Below are 23,310 nucleotides of genomic sequence, written 5' to 3' on the forward strand. Positions count from 1 at the left end.
CTCACAATCATTTCCTACTCTACTATTTAGATCCCCAACAAGGACCAACTTTTCCTTTTTCATTGTGTCAGTTGCTTTTTCTAAAGCCTCAAAAAATTCCTCCACTTCTACCTTAGTAGAACCTTCTGTGGGACCATAGGCACAAATAAGTCTCATTGTCCAGTTCCCCATTCTCATATTTGCCCACATTACTCTACTTGAGACTGACTGCCATTCAAGAAGATTAGCCTCGTATTTTGTGTTGAATACTATGGCTACTCCTTCTTTTCCTTGATTGTTATTGCCTGAATATAACATTTTGTATTTATTGCTCAGAAAGATCTCACCAGTTTTGGTCTTTTTTGTTTCAGTCACTCCTATTATGTCGATCTGGTACTTATCTAATTCCTCAGCTAGCTCCATTTCTTTGCCATTCAGGCTTCTTACGTTGATAGTACCGATCTTTAATTCTGGTGATGTTGAGTTGGGGTTTGTTTTCAGATTTGTTCCAGTAGCTGACTTTTCGCTGTTCGCCCTGGTTCCCTGGCGAAAACAACGGGGGCCTTGTTTAACCGGGCGACGCCCCAGCCGGCATGAAATTTTGTCATGTCGTACCATCATTTTTTATTTTGGTTTAACCAATAAGAATACAATTTGGTCGGCTAAATCCCAAATTGCCAGCCCATCCTCGTTCGTTCAGTATCAAAGTAGATACCCAACAGGGTGCACCACAAGAAGGTGAGGATTGGACATTAGGTCAGAAGCCCTGGTCGGTTCTCCGCATTCCTTTAAAGGCTATGTGGAGGTCTCCTCTCAGTTATACAGCTTTGACCCTTAAGCACCCCTAAGCATTATCTATAATTGTAATTATAACTACTGGGTCAAGGGTTGCTTAAGTGTCAAAGCTGTATAACTGAGAGGAGATCTCCACATAGCCTTTAAAGGAATGCAGAGAACCGACCAGGGCTTCTGACCTAATGTCCAATCCTCACCTTCTCGTGGTGCACCCTGTTGGGTATCTACTTGGATACTGAACGAACGAGGATGGGCTGGCAATTTGGGATTTAGCCGACCAAATTGTATTCTTATTGGTTAAACCAAAATAAAAAATGATGGTACAACATGAACAAAATTTCATACCAGCTGGGGCGTCGCCCGGTTAAACAAGGCCCCCGTTGTTTTCACCAGGGAACCAGGGTGAACAGCGAAAAGTCAGCTACTGGAACAAATCTGAAAACACACCCCAACTCAACATCACCAGAGTTAAAGATCGGTACTATCAACATAAGAAGCCTGAATGGCAAAGAGATGGAGCTAGCTGAGGAATTAGATAAGTACTAGATCGACATAATAGGGGTGACTGAAACAAAAAAGACCAAAACTGGTGAGATCTTTCTGAGCAATAAGTACAAAATGTTATATTCAGGCAATGACAATCAAGGAAAAGAAGGAGTAGCCATAGTATTCAACACAAAATACGAGGCTAATCTTCTTGAATGGCAGTCAGTCTCGAGTAGAGTAATGTGGGCAAATATGAAAATGGGGAACTGGACAATGAGACTTATTTGTGCCTATGGTCCCACAGAAGGTTCTACTAAGGTAGAAGTGGAGGAATTTTTTGAGGCTTTAGAAAAAGCAACTGACACAATGAAAAATGAAAAGTTGGTGCTTTTTGGGGATCTGAATAGCAGAGTAGGAAATGATTGTGAGACATACAAAAATATTTTGGGAAACTTTGGAGAAAAGAGCAAAGCTAATAATAATGGCAAATATCTGTTTGATTTCTGCTCAGGACATGGACTGGTTATTACTAACACCATGTTCCAACATAAAAATGTGCATAAATTCACATGGAGAGAAGAGGCAAGGAATAAGAAAAGTCTCATTGACTATGTTATTGTTGATAGTGATTTTTCTCCCTGGTGCAGGACACCAGAGTGTACAGAGGATTTGAAATTGGAAGTGATCACTATTTAGTCTTGAGCAGGATAAAATTGAATTTCATATTGAAAAGAATAACGTAAGAAAGTTTTAAAACGAATAAAAGTTGAGTAGCTCTCAGATGTGAACTGTAGACTAAAATACACAAAGATTATTGAAGAAAAAATGAAAGAGTTTGAGAACAGGAATCAGACCTTGGAGATTCAGTGGCAAGCCTTGAAGAAAGCCCTGATTGACTCAGCTAGAGAGGCATGTGGTGAAGTTGTCCGCAAGGATAGAAAAATTAGAACTCCATGGTGGACACAGGAAGTTAGAAAGGCAGTGAAGGAAAAGAAGAAAGCATATCAAAAGTTCCTGGAAAATAAGTCAGCTTGTGCTCTTAGAGAATACAGAGACAAATGCAAAAATGCTAAACACTGTGTAAAACTAGCTAAACAAAAGTCATGGGAGGACTTTGGCAAGAATATAGAAAATAAATATCAAGAAGGTGACAAAATATTCTGGAGGTTGTTAAAGAAGCTTAGGAATGGAGAAAAGAGTGCTGTAAAAGGAGTTAGAGATGATAAAGGTGACATGAAAACAGAAGAAAAGGATATCCTTGAAGTATGGAGTAATTACTTTGAAAAACTGCTAAATGAAAGAAGCAGTGATGACAGCACAGTGGTAAAAAACACTGAACAGACATGCAGTCAGGAATACATATCCATACTTGAAGTAGAAAAAGCCATCAAAGGCTTAAAATGTGGAAAGGCAGCAGGAGTGGATGATATTCGACCAGAAATGCTAAAGTATGGTGGTGGTATAAGAGTCTTACAGTGGCTGCACTGCAAAGTTCAGAAAGCCTGGACAGAGGGACAAATTCCCAATGATTGGAGTAGAGCTCTCATAGTACCCATATATAAAAAGGGAAATAAAACTGAATGTGAGAATTACAGAAGTATTTCCCTACTAAGTGTTCTTGGCAAGTTGTATGCAAGTATACTTGAGAAACAGTTCAGAAGAATTGTGGAAGAAAAGCTTGGTGAAGAACAAGCTGGATTCAGGCCAAATAGATGCTGTCAGGATCAGATCTTCACTTTACGACAAATAGTCGAGAAAGCATGGGAATATAACAAAGATCTATATTTAAGTTTTGTCGATTTGGAAAAGCATATGACAAGGTGCCAAGAGAGAAGCTATTCAGTACGCTAAAGTTATATGGTGTGAATGGGGCATTATATCAAGCAATACTTAGTCTTTATTTGAGTTGTAAGTCAGCAGTTAGAATTGAAGGAAGTACAGGAAGATGGTTTAATGCTAAATCTGGTGTCAGACAAGGATGTACATTATCCCCTCTGTTATTCATTATCTATATGGATCACATTATGAAGGAAAGTGGTATTAAACATGATATAAAAATTGGAGATGTTAATGTCAGCTCTTTACTTTATGCAGATGATGTTATACTTCTAAATAAATCCTACGTCTGCAAGATTCTCTGACTAAATTGAATAACTGTTGTAATAGATATGGTATGAAGGTCAGCAATTAAAAGACAAAGACAATGAAAATAGGTAGCAACATTGAATATATCAACTGCATTGTGAATGGGGAACCTATAGAATAAGTAAAACATTTCAGCTAATTAGGCACGATTTTTAGTGAAGATGGTAAATTGAATATTGGAATAGACAACAGAATCAACAAAGCTGGTACGGTGGGAAGTCAATTGAATAAATTCATATGGAATAAGAGAGAAATTAGTTGGAACACTAAATTAGCTGTATACAAGACAGTGTTCAAACCAGTTTTAACTTATGGATCTGAAAGCTGGGTCAGAAGTAAAACACTTGACCAAAGAATAAAGACCGCAGATATGAGAGTCCTGAGAAAGATTAGAGGCGTGAACAGATGGCATCAATGGCAATATCATATTAGAAATGAGGATATTAGGAAAGAACTTGACATTGTCAGCATCCAGGAATGCATCAGCAGAGCGAATCTCAGGTGGTATGGTCACTTAAATAGAATGGGAGAGAAAAGATTAGCAAAACAAGTGTTTTCTGCCAGGTTGGCAGGAAAACGACCCAGAGGAAGACCAAGATATAGGTGGATTGATACGGTACAAAGTGCCTTAGACGATAGAAATATGAGATCTGATAATGTTGGAGTCTTGACAAGTAACAGACTGATTTGGAGGAAAATTGTAGATAGGAAGTTAGTAATGTAATTTTTTCATGTAGTACTATTATATCCTGTACACCCCTTGAGGGTACATGGTAGGAAATTGATGATCATGATGAACTACTGTATAATAATTTTGCCTGCCAATTCATATATATAACAACATGAATAGTCTTATGATTCTTGATAAATAATTTAACCCAGCGCTGGTGAGGTGAGAAAATGTAACAAAAGTGGTAAGGTGGAGTCCCACAGACTTTGTTGCTTGAGCACAACAGCCTGTCATCTGTGACGTCGAGTAGCGGGTTATGGGAAGGGAAACTATACTGAGGCATGACTCACTGCCACGTATTGTTAAAAAGTTATAGTCAATTTAAAATCTTTGGAGTCTGTGACACCCCACCTTACTAATGCTGGGTTAAAATAAAATATGTTGCCCATCAGAACCATATGTTAGGTATGTAATCACAATATTTTTTATTTAGTATTATCTTAAGGTTCATTCCACTTGGAATCATCAAATTAAAAATTAAATCTGAAGATATATAATTTTGCATTTTGATCAAAGTAAGTTATTTGGTTATCTGTTTTTTCCCCCTCTTGCATTCTAATTATGGCAGCCATTTTTATTTGGTGAACTTGCAGAATTTTTTTTTTTTAATTTCAGAGAATTTTAAAATTAATTGTAGCTTATTTCTATATTGTACAGTTTCTGTTCTTTTTATTACTAATTTTAATGTGGGATAGTATGAAACACTCAGATCACCTTTGTTTTAGGTGATCTGAGTGTTGAAAACCCATTTTGTTTTCATCCTGCAGACCTTATGTTAACCCACAAGTCTGATTTTTTGTGTGTTCCATTTGTACATCATGTGGAATATTATGCCCCAAATCACTTCTACTGAAGTATTTTTCTTCTGTGGAAAAAACAGCCTTAATGTTTGCAAAAAAAAAAAAAAGAAAAAAGGTTCACCCAATCTGTTTATGATGACTGTATTTCTGTATAAGTGTAACTGAATCTCAACAATGTCAAGTCCCTTTGATTATTATGTGTTGTTGTTGTAAATTATTTGAAGAAATATCATTATTAATATTTCTTAAAATGTGTTCTTAAGCATGTTCATGATGATATAAACTTATTCAGAATTATGAAATTCTGAACAGGATTACTTTTTTTTTCTTCTCTGTTTAATGGAAATCCCAACTTAATACTTAAAGAAAAAGTCCCTATATTCTTTATTAATCTTTTCATTTTTATTGATGTATTTTGCTGTCTTTTTCTTAAAAATGTGATGTCAGTAATTTCCATTTTCTCTTAAAAAACCTCATTAAATTTTTAGTTTTTACCTCCACTTGGGATAGAAATTAAATTCTTTTGATTACTGATTACTTTGTTTGAACCCTGCTGGTTTGGTGGTTTTTATTAGCTATTTATTTTATTTATTCTGTATATATTTCACTAAAAATTAAAAATTTCCTAAATAACTGAAATGTGTTATACCTGCAAGATCTTCTGTAAGTGGGAGACTTCTGATTTTTTATCTGTATTTTTGCTGACCATTTAGTATAGATTTTTTTCTTTTTTATTTGAATTTTTTTTTTATTTGCTTTTAACCTCTACATTAGCATTGTCACTGGTGACTAAAAGAAGTACTGTTCTTACTTTGGTCATTTAATTTTCTTGTAGATTGTCTTAAGTTTTAGATTTTCAGAATTAATAATACTTCTCAGCTTATGAACATTTACTTGTTGTTATCACTAGATCTGTGGAGTTAGACTCAATGTGGGAGGTCCTCCATACAACAATATTGGTTTGATAAAATATTATACATGCTTAGGCCACTTTTCTGGTGACTACTGTTGATCTTAGTGTGCTGTTTAACATTCATTGTACCTTATTTTATAACCCAAATTACGAGGGGGGGGGAGCACTGAAAAGTTCTGATAAACACCTAGAACAAAAATGATATAACCACAATAAAAATTCGAAGACACAGAGGTGCAGACTGTCATCAAGTTTTTTATGCTGCAAGAAAAGTCCACAACTGAGATTCTCCAAACTTTGTGTGAGACTTTAGGGGAACTGTGCCTCAGCATATCCAAGTGTTGCCAGATAAGTAGCCAAGTTTAAAATTGAGTATACTGAGATGGCAGATGCCTCCAGGTCAGGAAGACCTTCCACAGCAGTCACACCTAAAAACATTGATGCAGTGCATGCCATGATCCTTGATGATAGATGAATACAGCTAAAAACATTGCAAAGACTCTGGAGATATCCAGAGAACAAGTTGGGGTCATTATTCACGAACATCTGGACATGCAGAAGCTCTCAGCAAAGTGGGTCCCCAAATGTTTGAATACCTACCAAAAGAGAGAACATGTGCTGTCATTTCAAGGGATTTAAAGTCATGTTGAGAAATCAGGTGCAAATGTTTTGGCTCATATTGTGACTGCTGATGAAACATGGCTTCATCACTATTACCCAGAGACCAAACAACAGTCAGTGGAATGGAAGCGCAAAGTTTGTTCACAGCCAAAGAAATTCTGAACCCAAAAAGTTAGCAGGGAAGATTCCTGCCATTGTCTTTTGGGATATGGATGGTGTAATCCTTACCAAGTACCTCAAAAAAAGGTGAAATTGTTATAGCAGCAGTTTATTCAACAGCTCTGAAGGAACTGAAGGATAAATGCCACAGGAAACCGAGCAAAGTCGTGTTGCTTTTGCAGGACAACACACCTGCTTACACTGACTGCTCATGAAACCCAATAGACAATACACAACTTTGGCTTTCAATATCTGCCTCACCTACCCTATTTGCCAAACCTAGACCAATCTGATTATTTCCTATTCCTAATTTAAAGAAATACTTGAAAGGAACAAAATTTACCACAGGTGATGATGTCATATCTGCAGCTGAGGACTGGTTTATGCAATAAGGGAAAGACTTTTTTTTTTTCTCTGAGGATTGCAAATGATGCAGCAGCATTGTAACAAGCATATATCAGATGAGTATTTTTTTTTCTCTTTGCAAGCATGGTTTTAATTTCTCCCTGCCTGAGTGATTTTGAGAAATTGATAATTATTTTATTTTAAATTAATTTATATATAACTTTCTTTCTCCCTTCCCCAATTATTTTTTCAAGAGTAGGGTTGATTCTGGTTTTCAGTATTTTTGCAGATATTTTTCTGTAGTTTTTGCAAATTCTCCTTATTATTTATTTTCTTTAATGGAAATTAAAATTCTGGTTCCTATCTCTGAGTATTTTACTACTGTCATATATTTGTCTTAATGTAAGAAAGCATCATTTGGTGATTTTCTTTTTTCCCTTTTTCATTTCTTTTGATGCTTATTGTAATACTTCTAATGTTATGTCAGTTGGCAGAGTATTTCCAGTTAATTTATTAATTTTTTTTTGAAAGTAATTCTGATTATTTCCTTGATATAGTGTTGAATATTAATAACCCATCCATTTTTGGTCTTTTTTCTCTGACTCTAATATGTGTTGTTTTTATCTTTATCGCTTTATAGATTGGGGTTTATAATTTTTTTTTTTTTTGATTTATTAATTTAATTACCTTCTGATTTTCCTAAGGAAAGTTATTCTGTGTTCAGAGTTGTTTTCTTTTCCATACTCCTCCATTTGAGGCATCTGTTTATGGAAGAGAAGTCCCAATGATAATGCTGTCGTCCTCTTCATTCTTCCTGTATTCTTCACCATGTGATGTGACTCATGGACATCTGGAAAGGGGGGGGGGTTCCAGTAGTCTTGTTTACTTTGGCCTATGCTTTGGCAAGATGGATGGTCATGGATAGGATTGTTTGGCTGGTAGGCTTGCATTCACAGGTCAACAGTATTGCAGTAATGGGCCCCTTTCCCCCATGGTCTGGGAACAGGGCTCAAAGCTTTGCTGTGGTGTTGGTATGGTGTCTAGGATAGCCTTGGCATTCCATTCCCAAACACAGTCATTGCTTGTCAGAGTGAGCATCCATGTGTGGCTTCATAGTAGGTGGGGATCTATGGATCTGAGCCTTCCTTTGAGAATGAATAATTTTTCATCCTCATGTTTGTCAGAGGCCCTCAAAGTTCAGAAATCATTTGAACATTGAGAAATTGTTGAAGATTTTGCCAAAACATGAATGATATTGTGATCCTCTTGCCAAAACATAAGCAGTGTGTTTCTGTCTGCAAGAGACATCTTTGAAACCTCATATCATCTTCAAGAACAGGATGGGGAGAGGGGTGGGTTGGACCTACCAACAGAGGAATCACATTCTTACATCAGGAAGTATACCACAATTATATATTAAGTATAATATTGTTACTACTATATAATAGAAACAGTACTTGCTGAAAAGGCAGCTTTAAGAAAAGCATCAAAAAGGACCTGTCCCAACTTCTCACAATTACATCCCTGAATGGAGTGACTTATTTTTGTGAGTTATTTTTTTAACTAATGGATTCATTAGTTTAAAAAATGTAACATCCACCTCAGAGAATCAAGGGCATGCTTCCAGACTCATTAATATGGGATGGATACCCCTCCACACACACAAGAAAATAAAACCATTATCCTGGGTGGAGTTCAGTTGATGACATCTTGGTTATTTTTCCTGGAGGGAGTAGAACTGAACAATGTCTTGGATACTTTTTCTGAGGAAGAAGAGATGGACAACCTCCCTTCCCCAAATCTAAGATTGATAAAAGAAAATCAATCTTAGATTGATTTTCTTTTAATGATTTCCTGAGTAGAAAAAGGTAATGAACATTGACCATCCATAATTGCCCAAAAAGGAAAATTCCAAGACTGGTGAAATCAACCTCACAAAATTGTACTTTCATCACTTTCTTATTAATTACACCTCATCGTCAAGTCTCTGTGCAATATCTTCTCCTTACTCATAGTTCTTCATTCTTTCATACTTTTCCCATTTATTTTCTTTCATTCTTCCTCTTGTTGTTCTACACACTAATCATTCTCATAAAACATCACTTAGGCTTTCCTTTTGTCCTGTGAAGGCTCTGTGTTAGCAAACTGTTTCTCTCTCCACTGTCACCTCATCATCCGCATTGCCTTTGGTCACTTCTTTCGTGTTCTTATTCATCCACTATTACTCACTCCTTCCATTGCATTCTCTATGCTTTCACTATCTTGCCTTACATCATTAATATTAGTTACTTCATTCACTTGCCTTCGACACACAATTCACATTTATTACATTTGCACATGAAACATTTCCGACATATCTTTTCTCCATGCTCACTTTCATACCATAAACCATTCACTCATGGCAATGAGTATATCGAATAAACACAACATCACATGAAATCTCTAATGTTAAACTTAGTGAATAATGAACTCTTGGCTGCCACTTTATTCATATGCATCATTGCTATGTAAATGATCTTGCATATTCAATTTTTCAAGCAAGCACACACTGTGAACTACACGGTCTAAAATGCATAAAATACTATCAATAATAATACTAATATTTACTAAAATAAAAATACTTATGTATACCTTGTCACAACTACTACTTTAATTACTTTAGGATTCTTCCACTTTTCTGTTTATTATATGTTTGTTTTCTTAGTATACATTCTCTTTTTTCTGTTCGTAGTATCTCTAAGCAGTTACACCATTTATTAATTTTGCCGGTTTATTATTAGTTATCAAACAGTTGATTAGGGGTCACTTAAGAGTTAAAGCCAAATAACTGGAAATAGACCTCTGAGTCACCTTTCAGGAATGTAGAGAACTGACTGGGGCTTCTGACCTAATGTGCAATCCTCACCTTCATGTGGTGCGCCCTGTTAGTAGGTATCTACTGGGTGCTGAACAAACGAGGATGAGCTGGCAATTTTGGACTTAGCCGATCAAATTGTACTCAAAACAAAATTAAACCACAAATGCACATGATGAGATGTCATGGTGGCTGGAGTTAAACAGGTTAAATATCATCCTGTTAAACAAGGGCTCCTCTGTTTACATCCGAGAACCAGGGCAAATAGAAAAGAGTCAGCTACTGGAACAAGCTCCAACTCAACATCTAGAAGAAGAAAAAGAAACCTAACATCAGAAGTACTAAAGATAGGAACCATCAATATAAGGAGTATTAATGGAAAGGAAATCAAATTTGCAGAAGAAATGGGAAAAATAAAATATGGACATAATTGGGATTACTGGCACAAAGTAAACAAAAACAGGTGAGATCTTACTAAATAAGTATAGGATGTTATTTTCAAGCAATAATGATCAAAGAAAGGAAGGGTAACAATAACATTCAACATTGTACAAACATTGTTGAAGAAAAAGTGAAAATTGAAAATAAGAACCAAACCTTGGAGTCTCAGTGGCAAACGCTGAAGAAGACATTGATTGATTCAGCTAGGGAGGTATGTAATCTGCAAGGATAGAAAAATAAGAACACCGTGCTGAAAAAAAAAAGTTAAAGATACAGTCCTGATAAAAAAAAAAAAAAAGAAAGCATACCAAAAATACCTAGCAAATAAGTTGGCAGTTTCCCTGAGAGAATATAGAGAAAAATGTAGGAGAGCTAAGCTGTGTGTAAAAGTAGCTGAACATAAGTCATGGGAAGACTTTGGTAAGAATATAGAAAATAAATATCAGGAAGGTAAATATTCTGGAGGCTACTGAAGAAGTTTAGAAATGGAGGAAAGAGTACTGTAAAACAATCAAAGATGATAAAGGTGACATAAAAACTGAAGATAAGGATATCCTAGATGTCTGGAATAATTACTTTGAAAGACTGTTAAATGAACTAAGCTGTTACAGAACCATACTAGAAAATTTTCAAAAGGAATGCAAAGAGGAGTACATATCAATGCTTGAGGTAGAAAAAGCTATCAAACACTTGATATGTGGAAAAACAGCTGAAGTAGATGATATTCAAGCAGAATTGCTTAAGTATGCAGGTATAAAATTTTTTCAGTGGTTGCACTGCATAATTATTTATTGTTGTTTTGACTCAACATTTGTGTATGAAATCCATGTTTTGTCATTAGTCACAATATGAGAAAAAAAAGTTTATTCCCTTCATTTTTGTAATACATTTTTGAGCTGCTTGCACACAATTTCTTATATCCCAGCTTTTCTGTCACAGTGTCATGAATGACTGAGCATGAAACTTCTGGAAATTCAGAAGGAAGTTCCATAATTGTGAAATGGCAATCATAAGAAATTTCGTTTTTCTCTCTTTCCACCAAATCATCTGTCACCACATTCAGCTGGCCAATGTGCTCTTGTTTGTGAACATTGTTGCACCTTCTTTAAACAAATGACAACATTGCCTAATTTTACTGTCAATTATTACATTAGGTCCGTAAACCTTACACACTCATCATTGAATTTCTACAACACACTATTGTTTTCCCCAACAAAAACTGTATCACACCATGAACCTCACAACTGGTGGGATTTTTTAGCACAGCATTCATAAATTATTTATAGAAAACAACAAACGATAATGAAACAAAAGTAAAATGGTCAACAGCTAACTGATGAGTCACGCTATGCTACTATGTTCACGACCCCTCTTCCATGTCTTATTTGGCAGTAAATTCTGAATGGACCTTACTTTCTGGACATACCTTGTAAGACTGCATATCAATTTCATTACACTCCTGATTATCTTTTGAACTGTAGAAACACATTTTGATATTACAACATTGATGTACTTTTTTAATATTTCCCATGTTTTGCTGATATCCTTTCCCATACAGCAACCAATGCCGTGGGATCGAACCTAGTATATGCCTCAATTTATCATAATTTTCTGCTTTGTAATTCAGCATGTAATGAATGGAATATCCATGTACTTATCCACTTCCCAGGTCAGTACACCGTAATCATTATCATCACTAATTACATTCCTTCAATCTGTCACCATACTTGAATTCCACATTCCTGAAAGTCTTGGTCACTTGTTGCTGTACTCTCTCTATTGTTTCCTTGTTATTTAGATATCCTGGTTACTAGAGCTGTGCCTGATATATAGTGCATTATACAATAGCCCTATCGCCACTTTATCAGGGCCCTTCTGTATGGAACATCCTGTTATCTTAATTAATATCTTGGTTACTAAGTATTTGAAATATCGGTTGACTGTTAATCTCCAATATGTACATAAATAAAATAAAATAAACATTAAAAAGAAAGATATGATTAAATGGCAGAGAGAGAAGTTTCAATATTCACACTCATGGACTGTGAATATTGCGAAGTCAAATCACATGTTCTGCATACTTCTTTAGCTAAAGAGATAACCTTCATATATAGCTGACCTACTGTTAATTTTTTTCTAATAGTATATTTTATGTAAACCTGAAAACACACATATCCTAGATAGAGGGTGCAAACATATTTACCTCATTTAGAACTTTTGTTTTAGATTTTTAAGTTTATAATTATTAAAACAAACAAACAAATGGCAACATATTAATTTCTTTCTCATCTCAAATGACATTTTACTTAGTTAACCTGTGTGACAGGCTTTAGTTTATAGTTTAGTCAACTTCTTTGCTACCTGGAAAAGACATGGAAAAGCCTTTGGTCACGCTTATCATTTTGGAGGCACTTGTTTGGGTTTGGCTTGGAAGTCTGCCTAGGAAAGCACTCTTTTGTGGTTTTTATTTCATAATTTGTGTTTTGGATATGTTTTTTCCTTTGCATTCATTCACTGTATGTCATGGTAGTTGATTTTTCTCTCTTCAGATTTCTTATCAGTGTCAGAGTATAACCCCCCCCCCCCCCCGGCTCTGTATTTTCACCCATGCCCTTCCTCCCATACATAATTACTTTTAATTAGACCTCAAATGTTGTTCATAGTTTCATTGATGTGGTCTCCATGCCTCGTCTTCATTTGACACTTCTTGAGTGCTAAAGATTTCAAATCTCAAAATTCATAATCAGTCCTTACTATTCTTCAGTGAGATGAGGACAGCCTTCAACTTCTATGCTACTAAATGCAGTCCTGTCTTATTTCTCATAAGACAGATCTCACTTTGCATGTGATAATACTCAAATCTCCAGAGAATGTTAGAATTTTAAGGCCAACATAAACATAACTTTTTGTGATGCAAACATGTCACTTATATAGACACCTCATTCAAAAAAAAAAAAAAAGTGTGTGTGTGTGTATATATATATATATATATCTCCATTCTTGCTCCAGAAACTACTTATCATATTTGCAGTTAGTATTCACTGTAAAAAATTCAATCACTAACAAATCACTGAAAAGTTCTGACCAAAATTCCATAGGTGCAATGCTATGTTAAAAGCAATTTGCTTATAGCAAACTATTCCTGTGGTCCCTATGAGTTTGCTGTAGTGAGAGTTAACTGTATATACAGTATATGCAGAGTCTATCAAAAAAATGTATACACACTTTAACGGATGTCATCTATGGTTTTTTTTTTAAAGTTGGATCGAATTATGGTAGCGACGTGTAGTATGATGTTCTCTCAAAACATGTCTGTATAAATTTAGTATTACAATTTTTATACAGGTTTTTCTTTTGCTGAAGTGTGTATCCATTTTTTTGATGGATTCTGTATATTGGACTCAGAGGGTGTATAAATTTAGTATTACAATTTTTATACAGGTTTTTCTTTTGCTGAAGTGTGTATCCATTTTTTTGATGGATTCTGTATATTGGACTCAGAGGGTGTCAAAAAATATATATACAAAAATATGCTTCAGCAAAAGAAAAACCTGTATAAAAATTGTAATACTAAATTTATACAGGCATCTTTTGAGAGAACATCATCTGTTAAAGTGTGTATACATTTTTTGACAGACTGTATATTGATTGTGCATTTGGGTGATGCACCAGAAACTTCTTAAAAAAATTCTTGATGCCTATCCAAAAGAGAGTGATCCGCTTAATTCATGGTCCCCTTCTCTCATAAATCCATTTCAACCACATTCTGTCTTGTACCTCTGCAATGGATTTTCTACAACATGCTTCTGTTATCCACTGCTGATATATGGCACTAATATGCAATGGATTTTGCAACATTTTTTTTTATGTGACTTCTGCTCATCAAACATTGTAAACCTATAGTACTCTGTATATTCCAGGTAGCATAGTCGGTGAGAGTTTGTCTTTTGGAGAAGGTAACAAATTGTGAATCTGGTTTTATGTAGCAGCGAGGTTGTATTTCTTCATAATTTTTGACAGTCGTTCAGAGATGCCTTTAATATATGGTATCCTATGGTCTTCTTCTTGTCTGGGTTGATGCATAGGGAAGTGGTGATGATTTTTTTTTTTTTTTTTTGAGTTGTTTTTGGGTTATATCCATTAAATAATTTCCAATTCTTATTATTAAAGACACTACACATTTACATTGTCCATTATTTGTTATATGAAAAATAGACTAATTATTTTATTAATGATTGTATTTTAAATTTAAGAACAACTGTAGTATAACAAAGTTTTTAATGTATCTTTTTTGAGGGAAATAATGAACTCTATTCTCTTTCTTAGCATGGAATATAGAATATGCTCCTTGCAACATATCCATGTGTGCAGAAAGATTAACAATATATAATGCCATACTGAAAGGACAACGCATGTTTACTGCAATTGCAGTTTCAAGGTAAGCACTAATAAGTGATACTTGGAAAATATTAGCATTAAAGATATATCTGTTTAAGGCTCTATTTAAACCAGATGGCACCACAGATAAAGCTGACCTCCTGGCATTAATTTTCCTCCAACTCCTGCACAGATGATCAAGGTAAATCACCTCCTGTCATATTGGAAACTTTGCACCATGTCTCCTGTGGTTTTTCAGCAAAAACATGTCAGGACACTAAAAGAACTTCTGGTCTTGATGACATCTCTCTCTCCCAATTTATTCCTAAGCTAACACCTGTCCTGTATGGTCTGTGCAATCCTCTTTACCTAGCCAGCATGTATCCCAATGCATGGAAGCAAACATATATCTATCTTAAGATGACAGAAAAATTGGGTTTAATAGGTTGGAGATTTTGATACAAACTATTAGTCTACTAGTTTTGCCATGTTAACTTGTGGCTTCTTCTGGGCCAGATAAATATACAGATAACAGCTTAAAAAACATGCTTCAGTTATGAATTAATACATAACTGAAAGATGTAAATATCAAATTCATAGAAAGCATTGCACAAATGCGTGGATGCTAGCACTTGGTCAGTCATTGTTAAGCAGGTGTGTCCTATATAATTGGTTGCAAAGTTGAACTCTGTTGTGTTGAGTGATTTTCAGACATCACAAAAGATCATCCCTTGGTTTCTGTTTAGGGTGCCTTGTGAGTGGATAACTAATGTGGCTTCTTTTATGTTGCAGGAGATGTAGTTCTCTTCTATGTATGACATAGTACTTTTATCCCATTCAATGTTGTGGTTAGTGTTGGAAACATGAGAAGCTAAACCAGAATTGTCCTCTCTGTTGTTGTTTACATCTCTGATGTGCTCCTTTTGTCTTATTTCTAGACTTCTAGAAGTTTGTCCAATGTAATTCAGGCCAAAAGAACAAGGAATGTTGTAAACTCCAGGGTGTTTATTGAAAGGATTCTTGTCTTTAGGTGAACGTAGCACATTGTGTACTGTGTTTATTGGTTTGAAGGCAACTCGAATGTCATGAGGCCTTAGCAGGTTGGCAATTTTTTGTGAAAGTGTGCTAGCAAAAGGAATGGAAATAGAAGTCCTGTGATGAGTTTCTTGGATTTGTTGTGGAGAGGGATTCGAGAAAAGTATTTTTTATTTTATTTTTTTCAGATATCCATTGTTTGTTAATGTTTCGAGAATAAAATCTAATTTGTCTGTTAATACTATGTCATCTCTTATGATAGAGGTTGCCCTGTTTTTCAGCATATGTATAATGCTTATTTTTTGTGAAATATGGTGTGATGAGGAGAAGTGTGGGTTGGCTTATAGTATACGTTAAGACCAATGATGTCATCCGTTTGCTTTGTAATTAATATGTCCAAGAACGGTAATTTCCCTTCATTTTCAAGTTCCAAGGTGAACTTGATTTTTTGGTGAAACGAGTTTATGAAGTTAGGAAATTGTATAGTTCTGCCTCACTATGTTTCCATGTTATAAATATGTTGTCAACATATCTCCACCACACTGATGGTTTTGGATCCATATTTAATAAGATGTCATTTTCAAACTTTTCTATGAATAAGTCTGCACATGGAGGAGATAAGGACTTCTGAAGGCCTGAAAGTTGTTTGTAAATCTTTCCATTCCACTTGAAGAAATTTGAATTGAGGCCATGTCTATAAAGCTGGATGATGTCTTGAAGAAACAGAACTTCATTCACTGGGACATTCATAAATAAAGACATAACATCTAAACTAGCTAGAATGTCTGTTCTTAGTTAGCTTTTCAATAAAGTGATGTTTAAAACACCTTGCATGCCTTCTAAAGGCATGCAAGGTGTTTTAAATAATAAATAAAGGATAATAAATAATAAGTTGGGGAGTTTATCCCATCTACAATCGGACTAAGAGGTATATTGGTTTTGTGTACTTTTGGCGATCCATATATAAACATGGAGTTAACGGATGCAGAGACTTCAGTTTCTTCTTAAGATCTGCTGGCCATGTGTTCATGTTATGTAGAAGGTTGTTGGTTTCTATGTGGTTCGTTCAAGTGGGGTCCAAATTTAATAGACATTAAGTGGATGTGTCAGAAAGTAAAGCCGAGATTTTTGATACATAATCTCTCATATTTAAAATGATGGTAGAATTGCCTTTATCAGCTTTGAGGATAATTATCTCTTTGTTCTTCTTTAAATTAGTCAGTGTTCTTTTTTTGGTGGTCAAGAAGATGAGAGAAGGATCGCACTCTTTAACCTTATATCATTCGCAACAGGTTCAGGTAAAAAATGGAGTCTTCTCAACATTGCACATAATGTCTATTTTAGATATAAACTCTGGAGTGACTGCAAAGTTGAAACCTTTCTTTAGGATGCTAACTTCTTCAGGTGGTAAGCTGTGATCTGAAAGGTTGAAAACAACTTTGTCAGGAAGGTTAGGTCTTGAATTGAAACTCTTTTCATATAGGGTGTTAAATTTTTTGATATGTCTGTTCTTGCTATTTAAGAATGTTCTATTAAATCTATCATTATTCATAATATCCAAACGGGACCATAGGCGAGAGAAATAGTAGTGTAAATTAAGGCATAAAGAATCAACGTGGCTTAGGGCAAACCTTGTGTATTGTATCCTCTCATGTAATAACGCTAAAAACATTTTCCTATATATCTGTTTTGGCTCTTTGCTGTTTTCCATCCACCCAGCTGCTCTTACAAATCGCAATTATCCATCCTTAGGGTACTGCTCATGTGTGGAGTGGTGAACCTAGAACCTTTCTAAAAATTCTTTATGCTGTCCAGAAAAGAGCTCATATATGATTCCTTCCCCATAAACTCATTTCAACCTCTATCTCACAAATGAACTGTTTCAGTTTTGTGTGTTTTTTTTCCCTTTTAGGTATTTCTATAGTCACTGTTCCACTAAGCTGGCAACCATCATTCCTCCACTTTCTTGTGGGTCTTCATATATCTGTGCCAAGGGCTGCTCCACCACTGATAGCATTTCATTTCTGCTGTTGGTCTGGGACTGCTTATTTGCCAGGTTACTCTGCTTGTCCTCAATATCTGGGGGGGGGGGATCTACTGTCTGCAAACTTGACAGATTATAATAAAAAGAGAGGATATTTTTACTGATATCATGCATTTACTTATTTAATTCAGCAAACTACATATATATATATATATATATGCGTGTGTGTGTGTGTCATGCATGATGGGCTGCAAAAATTTTAGCATGGAGCTGAAGAAGAAAAAACTGTTTCTCAGTTATGTGAGATGCTTGAGAAATGCTGCTTTATACTTGGTATCAACTGGAACCATAGGCACAAAAAAAGTGTCATTGTCCTCATTTGATATTTGTCCATATCTACTCTACTGCAAATTGGTTACCATTCAAGAAGTTTATTTTTTATTAATTTAATTATTTCTTATTTAGTTTATATACTATGCTACTTCCTTTCCATGATCACTGTTATACAGATATATTTATTGTTTATATATATATATATTTTTTTTTTTACTTGTCATCCTCTTGTCTTAGTAACAGCACTTATGTTGACAATGTGTTTCAGTAATTCCTCTACTGGCTCTACCCTTTTCCACTGATTTCTTGCATGATTCAGTTCTGCTGAGTTTGAGGCAAATTATATATTTATCATTTTGATATTAATTTTTTTTTTTAATTTATAAACAAAACATTGTCAGATATTAATTTGTTTATTAAGAACATAGTTTTTCATTGTAGTTTTGAATTGGATATAAATTTAACACAAGATATTTCATAAATACTTTTTAGTCAGTTATATTATTTCTACAATAGAAGAATACCTAGTTCCTGGTACCTATGCTTGATATTTTAAATGTGTCAAGTATTATTGTTTACTTTAGTACCTTTATTTTTCTATCAAGTGTGCAAACAGATTTAATATTTTTTTTTGAAAAATGTTCTTTTAATTTGCTTTCCCTTATTGCATTTCTGCTCATGATTAGTCACATTCATTGTACTGTATTACCAAGTTGAATACTGAATGAAAAATACTAAAAAATAAAATAAATTATAAAGTAATCAGAATATCAGAGCATGTGAAGTTGTTAGAACAGTATTAAATTGTACTTTATTTGACTGGCTAATAACTTTTTTTTCTATAAAAACTTATAGCTTTAGAAGTATTAATGCTTTTACTCTATTTATTAAATTGGATCATCATTTTTTGATGTTTCAGTGGTGTTAAAACTGATTTTATGAAACCATGTGGTGAATGTACACAGATTTTTGCAGAGGTAAAACATTTTTGAAACTTATAATTTTTATTCTCTAGTAATTCCTGTTTTTAAACTTATCATAGTAGTGTAAAGGTACTGATTTTATATATATCAACAAAATCTGAACTACTTTTTTTTTTTAATGTTAATTTAATTTTCTTTTTTGTTTTGCTCTGTCTTATTTCATTTCTGCTGCTGATTAGTCACATTCATTGTATAGTATTATAGTGAACATTGAATTAAATAGACTAGAACACAGAATTGAATCTGTAATTCAGCTTTCATCATATATACTGCAATTGGAATGAGAATCATCAGAGGCCTCATTGTGCATGTGCTTTATCCTCTCTATGTTCTTTCCCTTTTGTTTGGTACTTCCACTAGCATCGCAATATTAACTGTTGGCATGTTCTCATTCTGTCAGTACAAGTTTGGAGTACTGATGATTTTATTCAAATTTTTTAGACATTACAATAAATTTCATTTAAGTTGACCTGTGTAACTGGATGCATTTAACCTAAATTGAAATCCATTCACCGCTGAATGAATATAATTTTGCATGCTTTTCATTTTGTTTATTTTGAAATGGGTTTAATTTTTAATATGGAGAGGGTCAATGGAAAGTTCTGATAAACACCTAGACATGCATATTTGCATTTATGATAAACATAATTAGGAAGAGAGGGGAAAGATTTGTTTGCAAAATTTAAATAACTAACCAATAATAAACAAAAGATGTATACATTTGATAGCTTAGGAATAACTATGGGGCAGGGCTAATTTAATCAACTAATAATGTTCCAGGGATTCATCTAGGCATAGCTGGAAGAATAGCAAATCATCTTGTACAATTTATTTCTGAGTTTTATTTATATTTCAGTTGATTTTCTAAGAATTTTCTTTTATTTGCTGATGAACAGTATATAGTTTTTAAATAGTAACATATAAATAATTTCTGATCATCATTGGAATTATCCACCCTTTCACAAATGTATTTATTATATATAAGACAGAAGAGATATTGACAAAAAAACTTATCAATGATAGTATTTTAGTGAAGATCAACAGACACAGTCCACTTAGGATTCATTTTTAGTTCATTATGTATGTGTGTGTGTGTGTGTCAGATGCCATACTATTCAAGAAAAGCAAGTAGTTTTATTTTATCACTAAATAGAGCAGAGACATATACTGTCTATGCACTATGTTTAGCAACAATTAGTATAATTAGAGACAACTAGAATGACACTTCATAATGAAAACAAGTCTCTCCCACAGTCACTATGGTGCATGTATGTATATGCAGATTTATTGTAGCACTAAAATACAGTATCCAATTAAATAAATTTGTCCTAACATTCTCTTTCAAATTTTCGGCTGCGGAAAAATATGTGGTAACAACTGTTTATAATGCAGTCATTATAAACATACCTAATATCAGATATGTTCACCTTTGGCTTTGATCATCTCCTGCTCCTTTTTGAGGGAGGCTTTCCACTAATGTGTGGCAGACATCAAGTGGAATTTGTCTCCATTCCTCCATCAAAGCAGCATTTGAGTTCTTCATATTAGAAATTATGGACTTTACAACCGTGTTATAAATAACTCTTTTAATTTCCCGACGTTTCGATCTTCATATTAAGATCATCATCTGGAGCATATACAGGACAAGCTGAGTTACATTATATACAGTAAGCTAGAGAAACAATGATTTGATCATAGGTTATTCTACTGGCATGACCCCTAGTGAAAAAAAAAAAAAATTAAATTAATTAGAAACTACATCAAGCTAACTTCTATTTATGATAACATGAATAAACATTCTTTCTTATAGATAGTTTTCTTTCAGTAACAATGATGTCCTATTTTTAGCATTACAATTGTTATTTTTTATTTAGGATCCTGGATTAACTATAGTCCTGTTTATAGAGGAAGATTCCGTGGGTCAAATATGTATCTTCCATATGTTTGGGATTTTTAGACCATCATTATTGTTCAGATTGGGGTGGTTGATAATAATCTCACAGGCTTCCTTAAATTTGCGTTCATAACATGTTTTGGTGTGATGTAGACAACTAGGTCTAAAAATCCCAAACATATGGAAAACACATATTCGACCCATGGAACCTTCCTCTATAAACAGGACTGTAGCTAATCCAGGATCCTAACAATTGTAATGCTAAAAATAGGACATCATTATTACTGAAAGAAAACTATCTATCTATAAGAAAGAATGTTTATTCATGTTATCATAAATAGAAGTTAGCTTGATGTAGTTTCAAATAATTTAATTTTTTTTTTTTTCACTAGAGGTCATGCCAGTAGAATAACCTATGATCAAATCATTGTTTCTCTAGCTTATTGTATGTAATGTAACTCAGCTTGTCCTGTATATTTGTATATGCTCCAGATGATGATCTTCATATGAAGATTGAAACGCTGGGAAATTAAAAGAGTTATTTATAACACGGTTGTAAAGTCCATAATTTCTAATATGAATGCTAATCACCTTGCAACACTAAAAGAAAGCATTTGAGTTCAGTGACAGATCAAGGATATGCTGCTTTGGACGTTCACCGCTCCAACGTTCGATGCAGTTGAGGTCAGAATTCTGCGCAGGCCAGGGCAGTCGTTTAACACCCATCTCTTCATACCATTCCATACCAGCTGCAGCTTTGTGGCAAGGGTCATCTTGATATTAACACAAGTCCATTCCATAAAAACTCCAGTGTAGGCAGCATCTGATGTATCCAGACTATCAAGGTACTGAGCTGCCTTCATGGAACCATGGACAATGACTAGTGGTCCCACTCCAGACCAGCTGAATGCACCCTATACCATTATTCCTCCACCACCAAACTTTACTGTGGTAACAAACTACACCCTGCCATCAGACTGGAAACAGGTGAACCTTGATTCATTTGCTCCAGAGTACTGTTTTCCACTGGTTAATTGTCCAGTTCAGATAAACTGCCTTGTTCGTTGTTGTTGTTATGTTCAGCTTGTGTGCCGCTGCTCTTCCATGGAAACCCAGTAAATGGGGTTCTTTTTACAGTATTAGTGCTCACCATGGTGTTAATGGAGCTCGGGAACTCATCATGGATGGTGTGTAGCTGGTTTTTGTGTGCTACCTGTTTTAGCACCCTCCTTCCCTGTCAGTCATTTTTGGTGGCTACCCTGGGTGTTATCCTGCTAATGATGCCAGAATGTCTCCATTTGTTGATCACATCGCCAACCGCTGATTTTGGATGCACCAGTTGAGCAAGCAAGGGCATGCATGGACATGCCACCAATGTGACATGTCCATGCATGCCGTGTCCACAATATGACGTGAATTCAACAACTTCTCTCGAAGTTGATGAGTTCATGTCATATTGCCATACTACTCGTATTCAACTGCTACCATGAAATACTGCTTCCCACTATCTGTACACCAGTTTCTATGCTATTAACAAATTTTGAATGTTCCATAACTTCAAATAGCAGGGATGTCCAGACAATTATTGGTATACATACATACATGACATGTTTCAAATAACCTTATTCAGAGCAATCTGTAGAGAGAACCAATAGATGAAATACAAACTTGGTGGGTACCCTAATCAGATCACGAAGAAGATTTTGACCAAAAAAATAGAGTTCAAACATGATAATGGAAATATGGGCAAGAAATGATAGTAAATTTTTAAATACTATGCGAGTTGAGTATGCAAATACCTCAACTGATTGGGTAATCAGTTGCTCATTTTCTATGAAATGGACATTGTATCCACTAGACCTTAACTCCTGTGGCTGTTGGCTTTGGGATTACCACAAAAGCATAGCATATCAGGGCAAAAATCTCCGACACATGGCAGATATGAAAGACAAAATCACGCATTGTGTGTGAAACCTTTTGACAGATCAGTTACATTCTGTTGTAGACAATGCTGTATGACAGTAACAGCTACTGGTCTTGCACAAATGCCAACACATATTGAACGTCACCTCCATTGATCATCCAGAGCTCCTTGAAGCATGTCAGCTTTATGCATAATGTGTTTTTCATATCACATTATTTTATGAAATGAGTGAAATAATCATTAAATAACTTTGTCATTAACTCCGAATCATTTTGCAGTCACAATCCAGTTTACATTATATAAATGATAATTTTTAATTGCCAAAATCTCTTCTCCCATTATCTGTTTAGGCACTTACAAATGCTAATTTTCAGATAAAATTCTGCCAAAAAAATTGCATAAACTTTGTGAAAACGTGTTTGTCCAATGTGGAAGCAGCATACATACGATAAAGTGGGTGCCTTGCAGGTGGTGTTCGTATGTGTGGACACTGCCCGGTGTCCAATTGGATA

At 34.7% G+C, this 23,310-nt stretch overlaps 1 protein-coding gene across 1 annotated transcript in view; it reads left to right on the forward strand.

Moving 5' to 3' along the window:
* The window catches only part of LOC150109348 (uncharacterized), a 233,482-nt gene that overhangs the window by 193,023 nt on the left and 17,149 nt on the right, over nucleotides 1–23,310 (forward strand). The window contains exons 12-13 of the mRNA XM_090407573.1: nucleotides 14,595–14,706; nucleotides 18,917–18,974. Of these exons, the coding sequence (XP_090263699.1) occupies nucleotides 14,595–14,706; nucleotides 18,917–18,974 (170 nt within the window). The remainder of the gene's footprint in view (nucleotides 1–14,594; nucleotides 14,707–18,916; nucleotides 18,975–23,310) is intronic.

This window comes from Typopeltis vanoorti, chromosome 2, assembly GCF_054136105.1.
Source record: "Typopeltis vanoorti isolate ZY-2024b chromosome 2, IOZ_Tvanoo_1.0, whole genome shotgun sequence".
In the NCBI taxonomy this organism is placed as follows: Eukaryota; Metazoa; Arthropoda; class Arachnida; order Uropygi; family Thelyphonidae; genus Typopeltis; species Typopeltis vanoorti.